Source organism: Centrocercus urophasianus, unplaced genomic scaffold (genome assembly GCF_019232065.1).
Source record: "Centrocercus urophasianus isolate 14NV4802_14NV808 unplaced genomic scaffold, USGS_Curo_1.0 seq_20, whole genome shotgun sequence".
Lineage (NCBI taxonomy): Eukaryota > Metazoa > Chordata > Aves > Galliformes > Phasianidae > Centrocercus > Centrocercus urophasianus.
Window position 1 is genome coordinate 12,253,863 of NW_024884756.1, and position 21,999 is coordinate 12,275,861.

Here is a 21,999-nt window from a genome sequence, read left to right on the forward strand (position 1 = left end):
GCAAAGGGCGTGCTGACCAAACTGTTAAACAACTTCCAAAGTTAAGGGGAGGCCCATGTTTGCTCTTCATCACAGTGTGATTCCTGCATGCCTTCTTATAGAGGCATGCAGGAAAACAAAATCCGGAAACCAACGCAGAGAACACTGATCTTCCCCCAAACACAGATAGCTTTTCCCACTAAGAGCAAGACAAACAGGATCCCCATTGGCTGTTCAAACAGTGAAGCATTTTTTCCGAATTTTCCACCTTGTATCTTACTCCATAGGTTGGATCACAGAAATGCCAGTTTTAATCCTTCATGCTAATATTAAACTATTAAATGCATCATTTCATCTTGTTTTCCTTTTATTGATTGTCAACTTCAGAGCTCCTCTTGCAATTTACTCTTGCACTTCTATATCCAAACTGCTTTTCCCTTCCAAGAAGGCTCAACCCTACCATCCTTCATCAGCAGCTTGAACACTGCCACTGTCAGAGCACCCATGAACTACAGAACATCCTTTCCCCCACAGTAATATAAGACACTGCCACCTCATTTCACTTCTCAGTGGCTACTACTTTTTTGTTTAAGTCAATTGATAAGTCAATTTCTTTACTCCTCAGCCTACACATTTTGGGCTCTGCTGTTCTTCAGGAGGCCAGGTGCTTCCTGATTGCAGGTCTCCCCATCTTGTTCAACCCTGGGCCAGCCCTGGGGACTTGTCACTATGCCTGCTCCCTGGCAACCGGCAGGAATCAGAGGGTGCCATCCCCGGCTGTGGCACCAGCAGAGGTTTAGCACACACTTGCCATTTCACTGCTCAGAACATCTGCTGTTTGTTCAAGCAAGCACTTAACATTCCTTTACTTTAAAAGCCCATGCCAGCAGAAAGAGAAGTGCAATTTTACCTGGAAAGTAGAAGTTCTCACCTGGAAAAGCTGTGATGGGTTCTGCAATGGAAAAGAAAAGCTCAGAATCAGAGAGGAGAAAATTACACAGAAGGCCACAGTTCACATATCCATTAATTACTAACATCCAAATGGAGCAGGTGTGCAGCCGTACCCCACAGATGCTATGTGGTGGGAGCAGTGCAGTGCTCCAGCCAACTCCACAACAGGGAGAAAACCGTGTCTCAGTCAGGGACTGGCCAGAGGCGGAAAGCCTCAACTTGGGCACAGACTTCAGACAAAAATGTGTTAGGCTGAGGGGTCATTTGGATCCAGCTGGTTGGCCTGAGTCATCGGAAGACAAATCCCCACCTGGCTAATGATGCAGCTCTGAAACCCCCTAAAATTTCCACTAACAGTTTGGTTTCTGGCTCAACTCTGTCATCCTTATTCGCTTGGGAACTATCGCTTCTCAGTGCCATGTTCCTCTCTATCTCACAGTGCCAATAAACAAAGGCAAGTGATTTCTTCTTTTTTTCAAGACACTTTGAAGAAGTAATCTATTACAAATTACTGGATCTGAAAAGCAATAATCAGTGCTTATTACTGATTACTTTCTCGCAGAAGTAATAGACTTCTGATTATTTTTAGATTACTTCTGCATTATGCCTGTGAGTCACACAAGCAGACTGGCACTGCTGAGTGCTATGAAATCATCACTCAAGTTCAGAATGCAAAGGACACATTTGTCAAAGGAAAAAATTATTGTGACTTATAAGAGTTCTTTCACAATAAAAAGGAATCAGATTACTTCCCAGGATTATATCTGAAAAAAAAAAAAAAAAACCAACAAAAAACAACCCAAAAAAACCAATCACCCAGTAGCCTGCACTGGAGTCAGCTATTTTCACAGCTCTGACAGTGTAAGCAGTGCTGTGTTTCTATCACTGCATTATTATTTTGGCAGCATTGGAAATGACCCATGAGTTATGCTAAAATTTGCAGTGGAAGCCCTTTGTCAGGACTGGTCTGAAATGGTAGGTTTTAAGATTCCCATTCAACTTCCTAGAACATGAGAAATAATTTTATGTAGCAGTTTGGTGTTATTTTTAGGTCTGGCAATGCTTGAAACTTTATAACTTATTCATGCATTGTTTCAAAATATTAAGCTTTAGGTTCAAGGCCTGAGATACAGTAACACTGAATTAGGTGAACTGCCACACTCAAAAGAAGTTAGATATGAAATGCTATTTGTGTTAATCATCCCTCTTGCTTCTCTTTAATGCCACAGAAGGCAAGGGATTAAAACACCGCTATCAAGCCTCAATACAGGGAATTTGACATATGGAGCATTAGCTCTTTCGGCAGATAGGAGACCAGCAGAGTTCAAAACATCAAACAAATGGGACCTCTAGTACCAAGGAGCATCTCTGGGGCAGCCCTGCTCCTCTGTTCTATTACCGCTGTCAGTCCCTGCACCATCTTCACCATCACCCACCTGCCCAGCACAGCACGTGACATGCCCAGCCCTTCGCAGGCACAGCTCATCCTGTGTCCCACTCCCTGAGACACACCTCAGCAGTGAGCCTCTGCTTCCCTCAGTGGGGTTTATGGGTGGTTAACAGTTAAACCTGCCCACCATGGAGCAAACAGAAGAGCGGGACCTAGCTCCTGTGGGCAGCTCTCACATTAATCCCACTGATGGAATACAGCTGCTCCCATCCTCAGCTGGAAGGGCTCTAAATCCACATCCAATCTAGATGGTGAGCAATGCTATTGGAGTGTGTGATATGTCAGCCAGGGCAGGGCAGGGCAATACTCCATCACCAAACTGCTAAAATACATCTTTTCTTCTCTCTGCTTTTTTTTTTTATTAAAAGTCCTCTCTGTCTTTCACACTGAGAGACCCTAACTGGCTTCTGGCCTGGTTTAGGGAATGGTGAATTCTAGGACAAGAATTCCTTTTGTTATTCTGTTAACGTTGCTGCAAAACCCCTCTGCTATCTTATTTCTTATTAAAGAAGACTCCTTTTGAACTCATCATCTCCTCTAAGCATGTGATATTGACTGACAGCTGGTTTCTTTTGTCCAGCACTTTCCTTTTAGATTTGGCGTATGTTCTTATCACATAGAATAGTCCTCAGTCACCCTCAGCTGCTCTTTCAGCTCTGCACAGCAGAGACATGTGCTTCCTGCCTTTCACGCCAACGCAGTCAGAAATCCCTGTTCCCCAGGGACCAATTCCCCCTCATCTCTGGAAGTTAGCAGAATCCCAGCTGAGATCCAGGAGCCATCGGTAGAGAAGCGGCAGCCGCCCATGAGCTAAGGCTCTCCAAGCCTGTCTGCCCACGCCATCCCCAGCCCCCCAGCAGCTGCTGCACGTACCCATGCAGTACTCCAGTGGGATGTCGTTGCCCAGCCGGATGTCATCCAGGGCAAGCTCTCCTGCGTGGCCATTGCGTATAAATCCCTCAAACACTATCTGTGGGAAATCAGGACAGAAACATCAGTGTTAAGCTAGGATGCAGTGAGTGGCTCCTGCTCCTGAGGGCAATGGCAAGAAATCTGCTCCTGGCCTTCTTGCACACCTGTGTGGACCTGAGAGCAGCTCTGCTTCTCCTCCTGCCTCTGCCTCTCCTCGCTCAGGGTAAGCTGCTCAGTGAGAAAGGGCTCACAGGGAGACCACTACCTGTCCCGGCATCACTCAGCATGCATTTTGCTCAATTAAATGCTTCTCACATGGAATGAATCAATGCTCAGCACTGCAGGCCATCTCCCTCCCCTTCTGTACAAACAATGTGAGTGGCAATGCACTGACTTACAGCAGCAGCAAATCTGGGCTATGGTGTTAATAGAGTCCCACAGCCGGGTCCTGATCAGAAAAAGGAAGGGAAGGACACAATATGCACATGGCCACGTTAGCTGCAAAGTGCAGTTCTCATCAATGCTGCATAGAAAGTACTGAAATGTTACAGAAGGGTCAATTTATTCCTACTTAATCACAGGCAAAATATATTTACAAAAATAAATAGAGTCGTTAGGTTCTAAGAACTGCTGAGTGGAGAGACTTGCATTATTTACATAATGATGCTGTTATTTAGCTAATGCCTGTATATTCATGTTTAATGCACAAAGTAGTCAGCTGGTGCCCATCATTCTTATCAAGAGGCATATTGTGCCTATAGTATTTTATTAAAAAGCCTAGATCAACACATGCAAACTAGCCACACAGCTCCAGTGCAAAGCTCTGGCTTTGCTTCCCCCTGCCTAGTCCTGAGGGTCCAAGCACTTTCCTGGGGCTTTGTATGCCATAGATCTCCTCTCCCTGCTTCAGGTAGCCCTTCTCTTTGGGGTGCCTGCAAGGAGACCTCCCTGCAAAGCCATGAGCCCTGTTCTCATCCCTGCTTCACGGGCACAGGGCTGGGGCTTGCTCCCTGGAGTGGGTGCTGCCTCTCATCAACCTGGCCTGTCTGACCGTCATCGGGAAGGAGGAACTGAACAGAATAAAATGGAAAAACTTAAATTAAAAAAAAGAAAGAAAAAAAAGAAAAAAAAGAAAAAATATTTGCAGAGTGGAAGATTTGAGGAATATAAAAGGCAACAGGCTGAACAAAGGCCCAAGTCTGTGCAGAAGACAGGCACACTCTGAATAACAAACAGTGTCGTTTAGTTACTATAGTAACCCAAGAAACACAATGCAAACAGCCCCTCTCAGCCACACTCCCTAATGATGATCGAGCCCTGGCTGCACACCACAGCACTAGGGCTCTGCTGGGGATGCACACCTCGCCCCACATCTTACCCGGTACTCCATGTCATAGCTGGGCAGGATGATGCGGCCCTCCCTCCACTCCTTGCCCTGGTCCTCTGCGATGACCCACAGAGCCTTGCGCTCCTGGCTGGCCTCCCGCCAGACCCGCAGCATCACTCCACTGCTGCCCCACACCTGGTACTGGAACACCATGCAGATGGCGCTGCGGGGCAGGTAGATGGTGGGGCTGATGAGCCTGGCGCGCTGGCTTTCCCTCCTGCCGCTGCTCTGCAGCCGCAGGTAGCTCTTGACATCTGTTTGGAAAGGAAAACCCAGTTATAGTATTTCCTGCATCCACGTGCAACAAGCGTCTCACCTCCTGCTGCGGCGGTTCAGCACCGTGTGGCCAGGAAGGTGCTGTGGGAGCAGGGTCACCCCTGGCAGTTACAGCAGGTCCTCAGTCAGGATACTGCTGACAACTTTGTTTTGAGGACAGCCATGATAAATTGAAAGCCTGGGTCTCAGCTTTTCCTCCATGCGGTACAACAGTCCTAAAGCGCAGCCCGGAGGAGGGACCTGGACCTAGCGAGCAAGGTAAGCACATATGATGTCTGGGTAGCTGCAAACTTGAAGGTGGTTGAAAGACAGAAGGGATTTGCTTTCTTTAATATTACTTTTAAAACTGTGCCATGCCTTTTGCCAGTGCTCAGGGAGATTTGGGATACTTGGATACTTGGTTATTTATGGAGATGCTTGAGCTGAATACTGATAGCAGCAAAAAAAACAAAGCATGGACGAAAACACCTGGGTGTGATAGACTAACTCAGCACCCACAGCAATGGCAGAAGAGCAGTGTCTGCACTTTGAAAGTGCACCCAAACACCTCCAAAACCAAAATCTGAGAGCCCTGACAAACTCCATCCAGAACACTGGAGCCAACCTCGCTGCTCCCACAGCAGTTTGGTGACATGGCAGCCTGAGTGAGCTGTGTCGGTGGCTGCACAGCCACTGGCCCTGCCGCTCGCCTGTCACTGCCACACAGATGGGCTGGAACCAATGGCCGTGAGATACATGGCTTCTAAAATAAATGCAGGACAAGAGAGCAGAAAGATTTGCCATCATTCTGCTCCTGGGATGTATGACCAAAATACAGCAAAAGCGTATCCACTCCATATGAACTTTCAGCGATTTCGCTGCATGAAGGACAAATCTGTCCCTGATCGGCCATATACAGAAAGAGCAACATTTTCCAGCACTATTTTCCGGGACCTATGAAATGCACTTGGGTCACTTGGCACTTTATGCCAACAAACATTAGCAGAAAAAAAGATGAAAGCATGTTTGCCCACTCCTGCTTGAGTGAATCACTTGAGAAAGTACCATGCCGTTCTCTAATGCAGGAGTGTTCTCGTGATTTACCTCAGAGTGGTGGTGGTGCAGGAGGAGATGTGGGAGATAAACAAGTGGAAGAAGGAAAAAAAGCACAAGCTGTACTCTGCGCCTAAGGAGCAATAAGGCATAATAAGTCATCAAGGTCTCCTGAATTAAAATCCTCTTTCTCTAATTCACTACAAGCCTCTTCAAAGCAAAAAGCAACAACAAGAAAAGGCAGCAACAAACAACAAGGTGGAAAAGCAAACCAAACTACAATCACGCAATTATCTCACAGCTCAAAGGGTCTCAAAGGCAGTCCTTACTAAAAGCACCACCCAGGCTCACAAATGATCCAATTTGGATCCTCAGTGTTAGGAGCATCCATTTTGGTGCCAGGATCTAGGCAGCCCGACTGAGGGGTGGGACATGAGCCATCCTCGGAGATACGATTTAGCAGAGTTTGTCAGACTTAGGGTATTATGGTTAGGCTTGATGGACTTGATGATCCTTGAGGTCCCTTCCAACCTGAGTAATTCTATGATTCTATGATCTCTGGGTGCATCCAAAGCTCACATCTCCTGTGCTCCCTGTCCAGCACTTGCTAGGGCCCTGAGAGCACTGCAGCAATCCCAAGGGCTGTGGGGAGGCTCAGGCTTTGGGTAATGAACCCAACTGCTCACCTGTGCCATGGCTTTGGGCACCTTGCTGGGACAACCTTTGCGACGGACAGCTGGGCATAAGCAGACATTTGTGTGTCATTTGAAGATGAACTGGCTGGATCACTCTAGTGGATAGCTGCACCTTCTGAGAGACCCACAAATTTGCTGAGGTTGACTGAGCAAGCGCACTACTGAGGTGATTATTGGAGCTGTGTGCGGGAGCCTGGTGGTTCCACAAGTCACTGATACAGTAAATGGAAGGTTTTGGCACAGAAGGCACCTGAAAGGCTGATTTCCCCTGCTAAGATGCTCGAAGAGAGCCTTGCAGTGATGAGCCAATCAATTTTTCTAGGATCAGAAATGCGTTTTCATCTCTTTCCCAGAACTTTGCAGCCCCTGCTCCAGCTCACGTGGCAGTCGCTTCCCCACCGAAGTACTGGGAGCTCAAAACCCTGGCACAGAGAACAGCAGGACAAACCTGCTCAGGCATTTTAACCTACTGCTGTTTTTGCAACTGATGCTACTGCATAAATCTCATGGAAGATTTATGGGTTCATCTGGATGTGGAGGAGCCAGAGGAGCGTGAACATGCAACCATCCCCAGCCAGACGACGGTGGAAGCATTGTATGTGTACGGCAGTGAGCCCAGATAAATCACCAGCCGGGCTCTGCAAACGAACCATCTGGCCCACGCAGTTTCCTCTTGGCGTGCCCATCCCCTCCTGCCAGCAGGCCATCTGAGAGGACATGGGGGGATGCAGCCTTGTACCTCAGGTCAGGTTGCAGCCAGGAACCAAACAGCCGCTCCCTTGCCAAGGTCAGCCAGCCTGAGTACATGGTCCTGCATGCCACAGCCCCTCTCCAGAGAAACACACGTTCCCTTGCTGGTGTCAGCAGCGCACCTGGAGGTTTTCCAGCAAAACATGTTGGGCAGGATGTACACAAGCAATTACCCACACCCCAGGTTCCTATAGCATTTCCCCCTCGCTGGGTATTGCTGACTTATAGCCACTGCTCCTATAGAGGCTGCACAATGCACTGCCTTCATGTGCACACCTCCAAAGGTCACTGCACTCTTCCCCATTGCAGAGATTGTTTCAGGGTGTATTTTAGTGACAGCACCACAGCCCATCTCTCTGGGCCCTGATACCTGCACAGCCACAAATGCCACTCTGGGATGTCCCAGAAAAGCCTGCTTCGTGTCCTGCCATCATGCTGGGGTTGTGACCTGAGGCTGTGTCAGCCCTGCTTTTCCCTGCAGAAGGAGAGAGCTCAGCCTCTCCATGGCAGCAGGGTGCTCCAGTGCAGGGGATGACAGCAGATGAATATGCTGATTGAGATTGGGTAGTTTTATATTTTTATTTTTTTGGCAAATCATGCAAATTCACCTCAAAAAGCTGCCACTGTAATTGCAGTGACAGGCCTCTCCTCAATGACAGACTTTCATTTACAAAGGGAAATCAATCCTCTGTAAAACTAATATTTATATTAACTAGATCACTGTGTCTGCTGGAAATTTCCCTCAATTTTGATTATGTGCTAATTAGCCTGCCAAGTCCTTGCCATTTCAGTATCTAAATCAGTCCATGAAAAGGCATAAAACGCTGCACCTGCCTGGTGCCAGGCCCTCAACCTGCCCATGGAGCCGGGCTAATGGACGGGCCATTACATCCCCTCTCTTAATTAAGCCTCTTGTCCTTCTCAGCGCCGTGTGGCCGCAGTCCCTCAGCCTCCCCCTGGGCACGCAGGGAGGGCACGGTGCCCCTGACAAGCCAGGTGCCAATTAGCACCTGACATTTAGCTAAGCAGGCTGCTACCCGTGCGGCACCCAGCTCCAGCCCAGCAGGCAGCGTGCACTGCCACATGAAAGGTGCACACAGGCCTTCCTGCACCCAGCTGTGTGCATGCACAATGACAGGCACCAACCCACTGAGCAGTACATTTGTTGCGCACGCTGCTCGCATGCGTCTCTGCTTGCCTGCTCACACACGCTTACACAAATGAGGCTCTGTGACTCACGAGCTGCTAAGGCATGGAGTGATGTATGCACTGAGATTTGAGAGACAGCTTCCGGCTTTCCTGCCTGGTTTTACAGTCAGTGTGTGTCATTGGCTTTTGGGTCACAAAAGCGATTAAGGACTCAACAAGGCAAGCTATGAATAAAAGGGGTGAGCCTAAGAGAAATGGTTTCTTCACCCCTGCCTCATGCTCCTGGCAAGCATGAGTTTTGCTGGCAGTGCAGGGACAAGAGCACCAAAGCCGGTTATGGCCCAGCCCAATGCTTAGCCCCAGCACAGCGCAGCCCAGCACAGCCCAGTCTGCCTCTGTGCCCTGGGGTCAGGAGGCCCAACCCCACTGTGCTGCAGGAACAAATGATGTTCAGGTGTGCTGTCCTCGTGCAAATGTAGGAAGGAGAACCGTGCTTGGCTCTGTGAGATGCAGTCTGCATCCCACACCACAAAGCTCCCTCCTGCTTCAAAGGGCACAGGATATGTCCCCAAGGCACGAGCCCTGAGTGTGAGCCCTATAAGAGTGCAGACCCAGCCCAGTCCAGATCCATTAACACAAAGAAAACCTTTCTGCTGGGTTGGACAGAGCAGGATCAAGGAGTTCAGGCAGAAATTCTCATGGATTGCAGGAAAAATATAAAGTTTTTCCTCCCAAGAATCCCATGGGAAAAACAAAGAAATGGTAAAGGGTCACCACCAGCATAAAAACAACTCGGGATTTGTTTTCCTTACAAAATAAGCTCTTATGAAACTTCAGAGCACTAAAAACATTCCTCTGCTGGAAACACTTTGAAGCAAATAAACCTTTCCCTGCAGCGCCTGCAGCCCAAGGAGCAGCATTTTTCACCTCAGGGCCAGCGGGGCCACACCAGCAGCAGCAGCTCCTGGTGGGTTTTGCAACCTGGTACAGAACCCAGCTGGCCAGGAGAGCTACAAGGCTCCAACTGCTCTTCCTGCATGCACATCTGTCTGAACAGCGCCGGGCTTATAGCTTGGCCACAAGTTTGGACCAAACAGAAAGCAGGGTGTGAAAGAGACGCAGATCTGTGGTGCCTTGCTGGGACCACAAGGTATTTGCTAAAGCCCTGCAAGAACAGAGGAGGGAGAAAGTGAGCAAAGCACACTTAATCCAGCTTCTCATAATGGCTTATTCATGCGGCACCACGGAGAGCAATGCAACTGCACCTGCCAGCTGAGGATGTGACCCAGGTCCTGCACACTCTCCTGGTAAAATTCAAAGAGCTGCCCAACTCACCAACCAGATTTATTTTCAGATCCTTAAGACCTTGACACCAATGGCACACTGCCATTGCGTGTAGCAAGAGGAGGCGAAACCTGAACATGGTGCTGCCTGAAGTTTGCTAGGTGCAGCGAAGGGGAAACGTTTTACAGATAAGAAGCATCTGAAAATCCATGGAGGGAAAAATTCTGGCAGCTTTTCAAGGGGGCAATGTAAAAGGGAGCAACAGCATTTTCCAGGCTTGCAAAGGGCAGGGCAGCAGCTGGACCCATGCTAGGTTTCTGCTGAGTGGGGCACTTTGGGTGCATGCTCACCACCAGGTCTCCAGCCGTGTAATGGGAGCCTGCAGGAGAGGACGTGGAGCTAATCCATGGTGTGAAGGGCCCAAGGAACACAGCACTAAAAAAAGAAACGCAGAGCTGCCTGATAGAGTATCTTGGAAATAAAAATAGTGGAACGAGAGCAGGGGGTGTCTTCTCAGTCTCAAGAAGTAGTTCTCTGTGCCAAAGACAAGGAGGAATTGCATGCAGTGCATAAAAAGAAATCAGGCGATATCTGAGGAATTCAGGCCTGTCTCTCAGCAGATTTTTCTAATCAACCGCCTCACAGAGGATATTTCAGCATGGTCATTTCCTTCCCGCCCCTCTCACACAGGCTGAGTCGGGGCTCCTCCTTTTATTATTACTTTTTCCCATTTAATTTTAATTTTTGTTTTGCCACTTTCAAAAGAAATAGAAACATATCCCACTTGGCTCTTAAAGGCACAGCATATTTCCTTGCTACTGTGGAATGATCACAGGCTCTGGCTAGAGCCGCACCTTTAAATGAGAGTAAATGGTGCTCCAGTGGCTTTGAGTTCCCATTGGCTTCTGCCCTCCCCTAAACCGAGCACAGCTGCTCTGCTTCACCCAACTGCTCACCCTGGGGTGGGGAACTCACAAGAAAAGACCACCCCGAACAAGGGCTTTTCATTCTTTGCTCCCTGGAGTCCGTGGATGAAGTAGAAACAAAGTGCTGGAGGGAGCGTGAGGGGAAGCCAGGGGAAGAATGGGGGAGTGCGAACCAAACAATGCTTCGATTCTGTCCCGGCTGAGGGGCAACGCTGCCTCTTTTTCATGTTCCTTGGTTTTTTTGTTAAAAGCTATGCATGGAGGAAAAAAGCAAATAGCTGTTTCCCTTTGTGTCTTGTCCTCTTAATTTTGTAGAGAAGGACTAAAGCCCTTCCGCAGTCCTGTGCTGTGTGGGCAAGGCAAGCACATGGCTGTACCCCTTGCCAATCCAGCCAGTCAGAAGGCCATGTGGCCAGTGTCATGACCACAGCTGCTCAAGATGTGACCAGAACAAGGGACACCCATGCTGCTTCAGAGCACGGCTCTGAGTCACTGTGAGCAGCTGCAAGCCTCCGGCAGCTGAGATGACTGGGGATCAGAAATTGCCATGCTCATAGCTTGTCTGCTGTGCTCCTCCACGGCCATGGGAACATCACTTCAGGCCTCTGGAGCTGCTGCCTCCTCCCCTCCCTCTGCTCATACAGATTGTGACTTCCTGACAGTGTCTGAGTGCCTGTGTGTGCCCACTGGGACACCCCACTGCAGGTCGCAGTGCAGTGAGGGATTGCTCTCTGTGCTGGCACCAAACCAGAGCGCTGAACTCAGCAGGAGAAAGGTCTCCTGGCTGAAGGGATTGGGGTCCTGCAATTCGTAACTTGTTAAGGGAAAAGAAAGGGTAGGAGAAGGGTAAAATCCAGAACCGCATGCTAAGATGTCTGATACAGCACCAGCATACACTCACAATCTTCTAAGAAACTATGGCCAACTAATTGTAGGGAGACTCGGGGGAGAGGAAATGAAATGAAAAATTGAGTCTGAGTTATAAAAATAAGTAATTTTTATCCTACTTGCAGGAGGCTTATATTAATTAAACATTATTACAACGAATGAGATGGGGAGGGTTATTAAGTCTGGGGCTGGCTGTAAGTGTTCTCTCCAGTTGCCTGAGGCTCCACTGATCTCCAGATATTAATCTTCCAAAGCACTCAAATGCTGAAGAGATAAACACTTGAAATATGAAAATGTTTTTCTCCATGGCAGACACTGTGACCCTATGTCACACCAAAGAATTTGTCAGATGTCCACATAGGCTGTGCTTACGGCATTACTGTGTCTCTTAGAAAAATGCTGGGCACCTCAGGATCCAAAGAGAAAAATGATGTGTGCGTTTGTGTGGGGGTGATTTGTGTGTGGAGATGTAGCAGATTCTCCTCTTCCCATATGTTTCTGGAATACATATTTTCCTCTTTAGCACTGCCTACCAGGTGTTGGCTGCACGGCTTTCCAACTGGCTGCCAGCGCTGCCAATCTGGCCAGCGCCTCTGCCAGGTGGCTAACAGGTTCGCCCGAATGTTTGCATCTCCAGACTCAACCTCACCGGGGTGACTGGGAGAGCTGGGAGGAGCCTGAGGCATGCACAGCTCCCTGGGCATGCGGTGTGCTGACACTGGAGTCACCGGGTACAGGGCAGAGCTGAAGCCCAGAACATCAGCCAGCTCTCCCTGATGGAGTCTTGGGTTTCATAAGCAACGAATGAACATGAAGAGATGTCACAGTGCCACAGGCTACTGTCACATGGAAACCAGAAAATGTCCTTCACGCAACTCATGCCACAAAGTCGAGAACAGTAAGGAAACGGCACTAGTCCCAGAGCAGCTTCAAAGACGTGAAGCTACAGAACGCCATGCGTCAACCACACTGCCAGAGGCAGGCCCCTTTCCAACCCATGCCAACCCATCTCAGTGAGGTCCTCCATAAATTAGGCTCAGCCACACACATGCAAATCTTCTGCTTTCAAAGCAGAGAAAAAGAGCAAAAGTCAAACAGCAAGTAGCTGGCATATTTCTGCATTCTTAGGGCTTACATCATCCTTCACTGAGAGGAGGCTGAAATTCAGCCTATGCATGCCCAGAGTGCAGAATAGCTGAAAACTGTAGGCAAACCGAGCAACATATGGGAGGCAGAAAACACACCTCTAACAAAAGAGGAAGCACATTCTGGAGAAAAAAACATTGGGTCTTGTAGGGGACATTTGGATCAGGATGTGGAACAAAGCATGGACCAGCCTACACAGTCACTGGGGATTCAAAACCCAGTCTCTGCTTCAAGACTATCTCAAGAGGATAGTTAGTACAACTCAGTGCCAGCAGTCACAGTCCTATAAATAAGTCATGAACCCATAAAACAAAGCATCTGAAAGCTTCCACAAAAGAAAACATTCAGCTTTGCACAGCCTTTGCAACTCCTGATAGCTGTGCATAATCAGTCATCCTGTTCACAAGGAAAAAGGCCCATCAGCTCCCTCTTCCCTACTTCACTGTGACATTAATCATCTTACCAGGCACAGTCTCGGGACTTGGTTCAGAGTTGCCCATCCAGGTGCTTGCAGACTGAAAAGACCACGTGTAGCCCATTGCCAAGTCATGTGACCAACCACACAGGTCTTCAGGGGGATCAAAGTTGCAGTTGAAGTTTGCAGGAAGATGGAAATCTTAAAAGCAAAACAGAAAGAAAACAAACTTGGATTAAAAACAAAATAATCCACTAAAATGGTTAGCAAGTCATAAATACTGAAGAAAGCATGAAATCTCACTCAGACTGATGCTTTTAACCTATCTCACATTTCGTCAGCTCCAGGGATCAGTCTTAAGTTCTGCATCATGAAAATGCCCACACCACATCCCGCAGCTAATCCACCGAACTAAGCAAATATAAAAGCAAGCTCCAAACACTTCTAGACTCCAATCAGCACCTTTTCCTCACCCCCTAGACTGGTCAAATATTAAATGCCTTCTTAAATGTCAGGGAGGAGTACTTCCTGAGTGTCCCTGTGCTCCTCAGTTCCTGCTCTGGCTCCAAATGGAGACTCTCAAGTGCTCCAAAATCCCAGCTCCTGAGTGACAGATCTAGCCACTTGCACCAGACGGGAGCTGTCTGTCAACATGGCGAGCTGTCACTCATCGCTTCCTACCTTCTCATAGAAACGTTACCAGGGGAAATGTGGGGCCACTATGAGCTCAAGCTCTTGGATTCTGAGTGAAAGGAGACAGCCTCTATTTCTAGCTCTGCTATGGACTCACCACATGGTCTTTGGGTGCGCCCTTTAAGTTTTAAGCTGTGAAATAGGAGCAGAGCAAATTCCTCTGTGTCAAGAGCTTTAAAAGCTCTGGAGAGCCTCCCTGCAGAAACAGGTCTGTGGGCAGGAGGGCACATGCCAAGGGCTGCATGTAGCAGCGAGGCAGCTGCTGGCTCCCTCAGTGGGGGAAGCAGCCATAAGGCACGGAGGCTGCAGAGATGGCCTGAGATCATCCCAAGCACTCAGCGGACATGCACGTCAGAGACCAATTATAGGCTGGGTTTTTCCTGAGCAAAGAGGAAGTTCTAAATTACAGTGCCAGCAAACCGAGCGATATCCAGAAGGAGGTGAGTGACTCAAGCGATAGGCATCAGGGAACTTTGCTGCGAGGGGCACAGAGCTTTCTTTCACATTCTCATTTAGAAATAAAACAATGCAGATCATGGATCCTTTTATTCCAACCTAATCTCATACCCTGGAGAGCAGCATTGTTTCTGTTTGGCTGTCATAAATCTGATTGCCGAGAGAAACACACTCATTGTTTATGAAGTATGAGAATGAAAATTGTTGCTAAATCTGAGTGAAGCTGACATGGAGGCTGGTTCCTTGCTCCAAAGCATACTCCACTCCCTCTTGCACTGGACTTCACCCAGGAACCATCTTGCTGCATAGACTGTTACTGGCCTAAATTCCTCTCGGCAGCTTCCCAAGTGCCCCATTGGTAGCAGGGTTGCACAGGCTCATCATCGAGGCAAAGAAATTAGAATCAGGCCCTTTGAGCTGCTTTTGTAACTTGCATTTCCAGAACTGAACTACAGCAGAATCCCAGTAGGGGGGATGAAAAAGACAATTAATCTTCTTTTTTTAATTTATATATTTAAAAATCCATTAATTTTTTTCTCTGGGACTAGAAGATGCAGTAACAGAAGTCCTAGGAACGATCTCAAAGGACAGCATTTTGTCATGAGATTTCTCATTGCGGTCTTTGCGTAAATGCCCAAGCCTCACTGCTGAGGCCCAGGCCCTGCTGCTATGCCCAGAGGTGTGCCTCTTCTGTACGCTGTGCCGTGCATCCAACCCTACAAGGCTCCGCCATGCCCTCCCTCTTAATCTGATCTTTTCCAGATTTAGATGCTCACCCTGCCCTTGAAAGGAGCAGAAGGGTAAGATGTCTGTTTTACAGGTAAGGATCTGAGGCAGAGAGGACTAGTCTCCCTGTTGCATGAGCTCTTTATAAGCAGAGTACATAGCCTAAAACGTTCAGCCTCTTCTACAATCAGATGAGGCAGGCAAGCACCACAGATACCAAACCATCCCCCATATATCTGACAGCCATCTAAGAAAGGGGGGGGCAAAATGCTGCTTGCAGCTTGTATTTCACCCCTCCTGCCTGCACAAGGAGCCCAGTCTGTCCTTCTAATTTTTAAGCATTTGATATTAAACAAGATGATCCTCACAAGACAGGTTGTCTTCAGTACACCTGCCTTCTCTGCATGTTGTGATTTACTCCCACGTTTGTGATCTCTGCAAAAGGAGCCCTTCATGACAGGCAGTCTGAATCTTTCCCTGAATCACCTTCTGAATTTATGACATGCAACCAGAAGGATCTGGTACAAAAGAGGGCCCTCAGTGAGCTGCTTCAGGTCATGTAAGGAAACTGGGAGAGCAGCTCTGTAAGTCTTATACCCTAGGGACTAAATTAGTTGCTATCTATCTTGCTCTTGCATCCTTCCTTGATATAACTTATCAGATTTTGGGTAGTTTTTTTTTTTAATCTCAATCTATTGCTAATAACATTACTGAAAGCTTTCCAGGAATCAGGCCCATATACAGGAGCAAATAGGAAGATAAGAGTGCTTTCTTAGCTCTGAAACCATCTTTTACTGAGATAAAGATGTACTTTCCTGATACATACCTTCCTCTTCTCCACAGCTATCACCACACTCAGTTGCCTCTTCATCAGTTGGGTATGGGGTGGTGGTCTCTTCGCTCTTCAAAGTGGGCACCAGCGTCTCTGCAGTGGGCTTCACATCTGCAAAACAGGGAGTAGAGATGCTGTGTGCAATAGGTGGTACAAGAAGGCCAGGTAATGGGAAACAAAGCAAAAAGTCTTTTTCTCATGTTCTTGTAATGGCAGGAAGAGACAGGACAAGAGTACCACAAAACTTCCGTACGCTACAAATGTCAGTGTGGTTTGAACTTGGTGTGAACTGGCTGTTTCCATAGGGGGGTTCCTTTGATTTAGAGTCCCTGTTGGACAGTGCTCTCCTCCAGACATACATGCTACTTTCTTTCTTCATTTTTTAATCTACACGGGTGTTGGCAGTCCTCTTGGCTGTAGTTACTGGATAACAGAGATCACAGGCAGAACATCTCTTCCTTTCATAAAGGCATATGACACACGAAAAACACACACGCAACATTCCCACCAGTTGTGCCAATTTATAAAACAAGTCACTCAAACCCACGAATGACGTAACCACAAGCGGACCCAGAGAATCCCCTGGTGTGCTCTGGCTCACTGCAGAAAGCATCTGGTTTCACACTCCAGGCTCCTGACTACGCTTTTAAAGTGTCTCTGTCCAATCTCCCTCTCTCCAACATGGCCCGTGTGAAACAACCTCAAAGCAGGTGTCAGGGGAAATTTAACCAAGAAAGAGAAGGATATTAAGATCAACAGTAAACGACATTAGATTCCAGCAGGCTCTCCTTTTACGGGTGCGCTAACTGGAGTACAGCAGCCTTTATTCTTTCCTCTTTCAAAAAGAGGCTGCTTTGCTCACTTGCGTGTGATTGTGTTGCTTTGTCGGCACTCTTCAGGATATCATTTAATAAAGCCAGAAGCAGGAGGAAATGGCTAAATACATTGAATATTTTCCATAGGCTCCTTTCTGCCCTTTTATTTTCCTGTTATTAAACATGCTGCACAGAGACTCAGGTTTTTTTTCCCTTTTTTTTTCCCGGTTGTTGTCTTTCGTTCAAAGTAAAATACCAAATAACCTCAAAGTCTTTTAATTTGTAAGTTCAAATTTGTTACAACCCCATAAAACTCCAAACACAACCAAGAAGCAAATTGCAAGCAGCCAGGCACAGAAAAATGTCATAAAAGAGAAGGGGGGTGAGGGGGAGAAAGCAGCAGGTGAAGGCAACGTATCAAAAGCTGCATGTTATTTAGAGCCGGTACATTTTTTAGGTTGTTGTTCTTGTATATTGAGATTTATAGCTGAAATGTGACAATGTGGAAGGACCTTGAAAGCCAAGTCCATACGGGATACAGATGCTGAGAGGATGTAAATCAGCAGTGTTGCATTGCCCCAGACAAGCCGCAGAAATATATCTTGAAAAATCAGTTACCATGGCAGAGCCGCAACAAGATGGTTACATGAGATAATGAAAATAGCAGGGAGGACAATGCAACGTGTGAAACGGAAAGTGAAAAACAGTGGTCTCTTGCTCGCTTTCTCTCTCCCTGGCCCAGCAAGTGTCTGTGCAACTGGTGGTAACGGATGATCAAAATGCAAAGTCACCGAGCAATTGAAACCAGATGTTTGGAACTTCAAAGGAGAGAAAACCAGCTGCAAGTGAACATTCATCAATCTCCACTCTTCAGAGGAAAAAAATTGGCAGGTCTTTGAAAGAAGCCTATTGCAGACTGCTTGCTTCACTGTGTTTGAGCTACTAGCCAACTAGTTTACAGGCCTAGTTGCTGCCAATTTACCTGGTTGATTCTGTAATTAAGATGCTCGTTGCTGATAAGAAATGAAAACAGCTGGGCAGGGCACACATTGGCTTTGGCCCTCACTTGAAAATATTCTTAAACAGCTTGCTTTAATCCATCTCTTAATCTTGTTTCCACGCAAGTGCGATTGCCTGAGTCTTCACAGCCAGTTCTGTAACACGCCTGAATCCTCCCAGCAAAGGAGGGCTGTGTTGCCTGCATCAGGGACCGCATTTAGCATGCAGATAAAGCTATGGGCTATCTTTGCTCCCCAGGTTTCATTGGTGATCTAAACACTCTTTGTAACATGGTGAATCCACAAGATTACAAGCCCGGCTCTGATTACAAAGCGGAATGCTTGTAGATCAATAAAGCTAAAAAATATTTATGACTTGGCAGTTGTGTTTTAAACATTACAACGTGCAAATGATTAGACAGCCACACTGGGAAATGACCATAAAGCACCCTGCCTGGAAAAAACATCGGCTGTCGCTGCTGATACTGAAATTGAACACGGACACAGCCATAAAAGAAAATCTGGACTAAAAATAGGACTAGAAATGGAGGAAGTTGCATTTCTTTGGCTTTTTAATCTGAGGGAGTGCTCTGGAGGGGCTGACACGGACATGGTCAGAGTAGAGCATGGCATCAGGGTACTGGGGTGTGATGCGTGTGCCAGCAGTGGGCCAGAGATCTGGCAGCCAGAAAACGCCCGGGAGCTGCGGGAAGCAGTGGCGTGGGGGCTGCCCAACCGCTTCTTTGCAGAGCCTCGGCTCCCACTGCTTGCACAGAAGCCTCTGTGCCTGTCATCCCAAAGATGTCATAAGGTTTAAATTAAGTTTTAATATTGAGGTTTAGATTGTCTACAATATATCTGCAGTCCAGGGAAAGATTTGCCGTAGATTTCAAAGGTGACAAATTATCATTGTTAATCGTGTGTATATGTGTTCTGTACTTGCTGCTAATGTTTGTAATGCATCACACAGAACTTCACAGGAGGAAAGGCTAGTAACCACTACACAAAAGGCTGGAAAAAAGAGCTCTGCGTCTTTTAAGCTTCTAAGAATGGGAATTCTTGTAAGAAAATGCTTTGTACAGATGTGTTTATAAAATGGAAATCATACCTCTTTATCGCTGACATCTGGACACCAGATTTAGATTTAAGCGGATTATTAAAATAATTAAAAAAAGAAAAAGAAAGGACCACTAGCCCCTGGCACTGAAAAGCATCAGACACAATGAACTGTTGGGTGCATTTTTGGCTTTTGGGGATGAAACTAAGGAGCAATCAATCATGACTGAGCCTTAGAGGGGTCAGAGGCACAGCCTCTATTGATCCCAGTGAGTGTGTTAGACAGTTTTCACTTCTGCGTTAAAAATAATGGCATCTGCAAGATGTTTCACTTGTGAAAAACAGGTGGGCAAAAAAAGTGAACAAACTTCCCTGTTCTTAGGAATGTTGTAAAGCTAACTCCCCAGCCTCCTCTGCAGTAGGATTTCCACATGGGGTTTGATGAGAGGGATAGCTCTCTTTTCTTAGTAAAGCCTTATTGGGGCAGCTCAAGATAGCTGTAGCAGTCCCAGCACTCCACTTTTGTGCCTCTGCTCCTCTTCCTACTTTTTTGTCTTATTCATTTGGGTTGAAAAGTGCATATATTGTCTAACTAACACTGGGAGTGCAAAAGCCTGCACAACATCCAGATAAAAGATTCAAAAGGAGTAGAGGAGAGGCAGGGGTAAATCCCACATGTGGCTCCTTGGGAAAGCTTGAATTGGCATTCAGGCATTGCACTACATCCCACTTCAAGGCCAGCCCCAGACCTAACTTGCTTTTAAGACGGAGGAAAAAAGATGGGCTCACGCCACTCCTGCACTCATGGCTCCCTGCCCCCACATGAGCCTGAGGTGGGTCAGCAGGGAGAGAAATAACCTTACTCTTGTCTTGCTGGCTCAGCCCCTTTCACAACCAGTGGGTGAAAGCAGAGGTGTCCTACCTGTCCAGTCACATCCCAGCACTTCCAGACGCATTCCTATTCCTGCTGGGGACCACCTTTCTGGGTGCACTCGGACGTACTGGGCAGGAACAGGGTCAAACCTCCGGATTTCAGGGATATCGTAATGGATGTTGCCTTCAAAGAGCTGCAGAGAGAGGATAAGTTCGTGACACATACATCCCACCTGCTCTCCACCAGCCTAGATATTTGGGTCTGGCAGGACACAGCCATGATTTGAAATAGTTTAGCTGTTCAACTGCAAGGCAGTGAATACTGCTGAGCAGCAACAGGGCTGCTCCTCCTCAATTTCAAGAGGACCAAACAGGCTGTTTCCAAGAAACTTGCATGATCTCCCTTGGCCTCTGCTTCATATCCAGGGACTAGATTCTGATCCAAGCCTCACCAGGAAAGCGTGTGGAACATCCACTCACTTCATGTATAAACAAAATCAGATTTGTCCTTTGGCAAGTAAGAAAGCTACTGCATGTTCTAGGATAGTGCAAACACTCAGTTTTCTGTACAGTTGTAAGTACTGCCGTTTTTCAGCATGAGTGCATGAACTGAAGTCTGTGGAGAATAAACAATAAACACAGGGCTATAGATAGCATCAGGTCTTCTAAAACTCATTTTTATGATCAGGAAAAGTTAAAACATACCTAAACTTTCAGGAGCAGATGAGTTTGCATAAAAACAAAATTCTTGGCAGTAGCAGAGAATTCATTTATTCCTCAAGCCCCCTACCACCCCCACAATACTAAGCAGAAAGATTATGGCTAGCTCAAACAACATGGGAAAATTACATGAGATTTCAGGCTTATGCTGGTGTTGTATAGAGAACTTAATATAGCAGATTTCCCAAAGATTGTGATTTGTTCTCCCGTTCCAGAGCTGCAAGACTGAACAGTAACATCTCTCCCCTTAAAATATGCAAATAGTTTGTGTCAAACAAAATTTGACACATTATCTTGTTGGCTCTGACCTGCAGAAGCTGGAAAGAGCAGAAAATATTGTCCACATCCCCATGCCTGGTCTGTAATGAGAAGTGAAGCTACTATCTCTCAGACTAGGTGGAACCTACATCCCCTAATATAGCTTAAAAGCAGAACCAGGGGATGCAACCTTTCATAGTGACAACTCAAATTCCCAAAATCACTGCAAACAAAACAAAAGCTAATTTTCAAAGACATCATCAGACAGACTGAAGATAGCCAAAAGCATATCACTTTTTTGCAGCTGCTCCAAGCAGTGCTTACCTTGGCCTGCATCGTTTTGGGGTCCTGGATGAATTCCCAGTCCTTTCCATTCATGCTGTAGGCTACCTTAAACTTCTTCACAAAGGAGCGGGACTCGGTGGTGGTCACGCTGTCCCCTCCGCGAGCCCCCTGGATAATGACACCTTTGACGTTCTTTGGGACGCCCAGGTCCACTTGCAGCCACTCCTCCCCAGGCTGGGCTTGGGGAATGCGTGGAAACCAGCCTGAACGGCTGCTCACCAAGCGGGCCATGCTGGGGGACCAGTCATAGCCTCTGATAGAAGAGGCTGAGATCTGCGAGTCAGGGATGAGGCCAGAAAGCATCCCCAGCAAGTTGGAGCAGGGTGAATCTGCAGGGAAAGAGAGGGTGTGAGCAGCCAGGAAGGAGGAAGAGGGCACTTGTGGTTTCCTCTGCAAGTTTAAGCTCTGGGCACTGAAGCCGCACTAAGTGCTTTCTCTTGCTTCCAGGGTCTGGGCCCTGGTTTCCCTAAGCACAGCTGAAGGGATAGGTGCCTCTGTGCCACCTGCAGTGCCACCACTGCTGCCCCAAACAGCTGTCACAGCCTGGGACAGAGTGCTGGAGGAACAGAGAGGAGGGCTGGTGGGAACAGGGAGATGCTCACCGGTGATGCGGCAGCCATACAGCTCCAGCCTCAGGGCAATGCCGTTGTGCCAGCTCTGGGGACGGATGCGCACAAAGCGTGTGAGCACTGGGCTGTGGATCTTGTTGAGAACCACCTCTGTGGCATCCTCATTGGCCTGAAACGTCTGCAATACAGAAAATACAAATATGTTCTCCTGTGTCAGAAAGAAATAACCAGGTCAGAAGTCAAAACAAACAACCTCAGCAGGGAAAAATGAGGAGAGGCTTTTCTGGGAAGGGCTGGCCTCTGGCCAGGGCAAGCCCCAGGGCAGACAGCAAGAGCTGAGCTGCTGGCAGGACTGGTGGTGGACTGAGGGACTCGCCCATCCTGACTGGACCTCACACTGAGCTCCACTGGGAAGCAC

The 21,999-nt window shown here is 47.5% G+C and overlaps 1 protein-coding gene across 6 annotated transcripts in view; it reads right to left on the reverse strand.

Moving 5' to 3' along the window:
• Positions 1-21,999, reverse strand: part of NRP2 (neuropilin 2) — a 79,540-nt gene that overhangs the window by 15,094 nt on the left and 42,447 nt on the right. For 3 of the 6 annotated variants that reach the window (XM_042822168.1, XM_042822166.1, XM_042822170.1), the window contains exons 8-15: positions 21,615-21,759; positions 20,992-21,341; positions 19,739-19,883; positions 15,942-16,058; positions 13,289-13,441; positions 4,671-4,933; positions 3,254-3,350; positions 911-931 (exon numbers count right to left, since the gene is read on the reverse strand). In XM_042822168.1, the coding sequence (XP_042678102.1) occupies positions 911-931; positions 3,254-3,350; positions 4,671-4,933; positions 13,289-13,441; positions 15,942-16,058; positions 19,739-19,883; positions 20,992-21,341; positions 21,615-21,759 (1,291 nt within the window). Of the gene's footprint in view, positions 1-889; positions 932-3,253; positions 3,351-4,670; positions 4,934-13,288; positions 13,442-15,941; positions 16,059-19,738; positions 19,884-20,991; positions 21,342-21,614; positions 21,760-21,999 lie in introns of all 6 variants that reach the window. The other 3 variants (XM_042822167.1, XM_042822165.1, XM_042822169.1) reach the window with 1 other exon arrangement.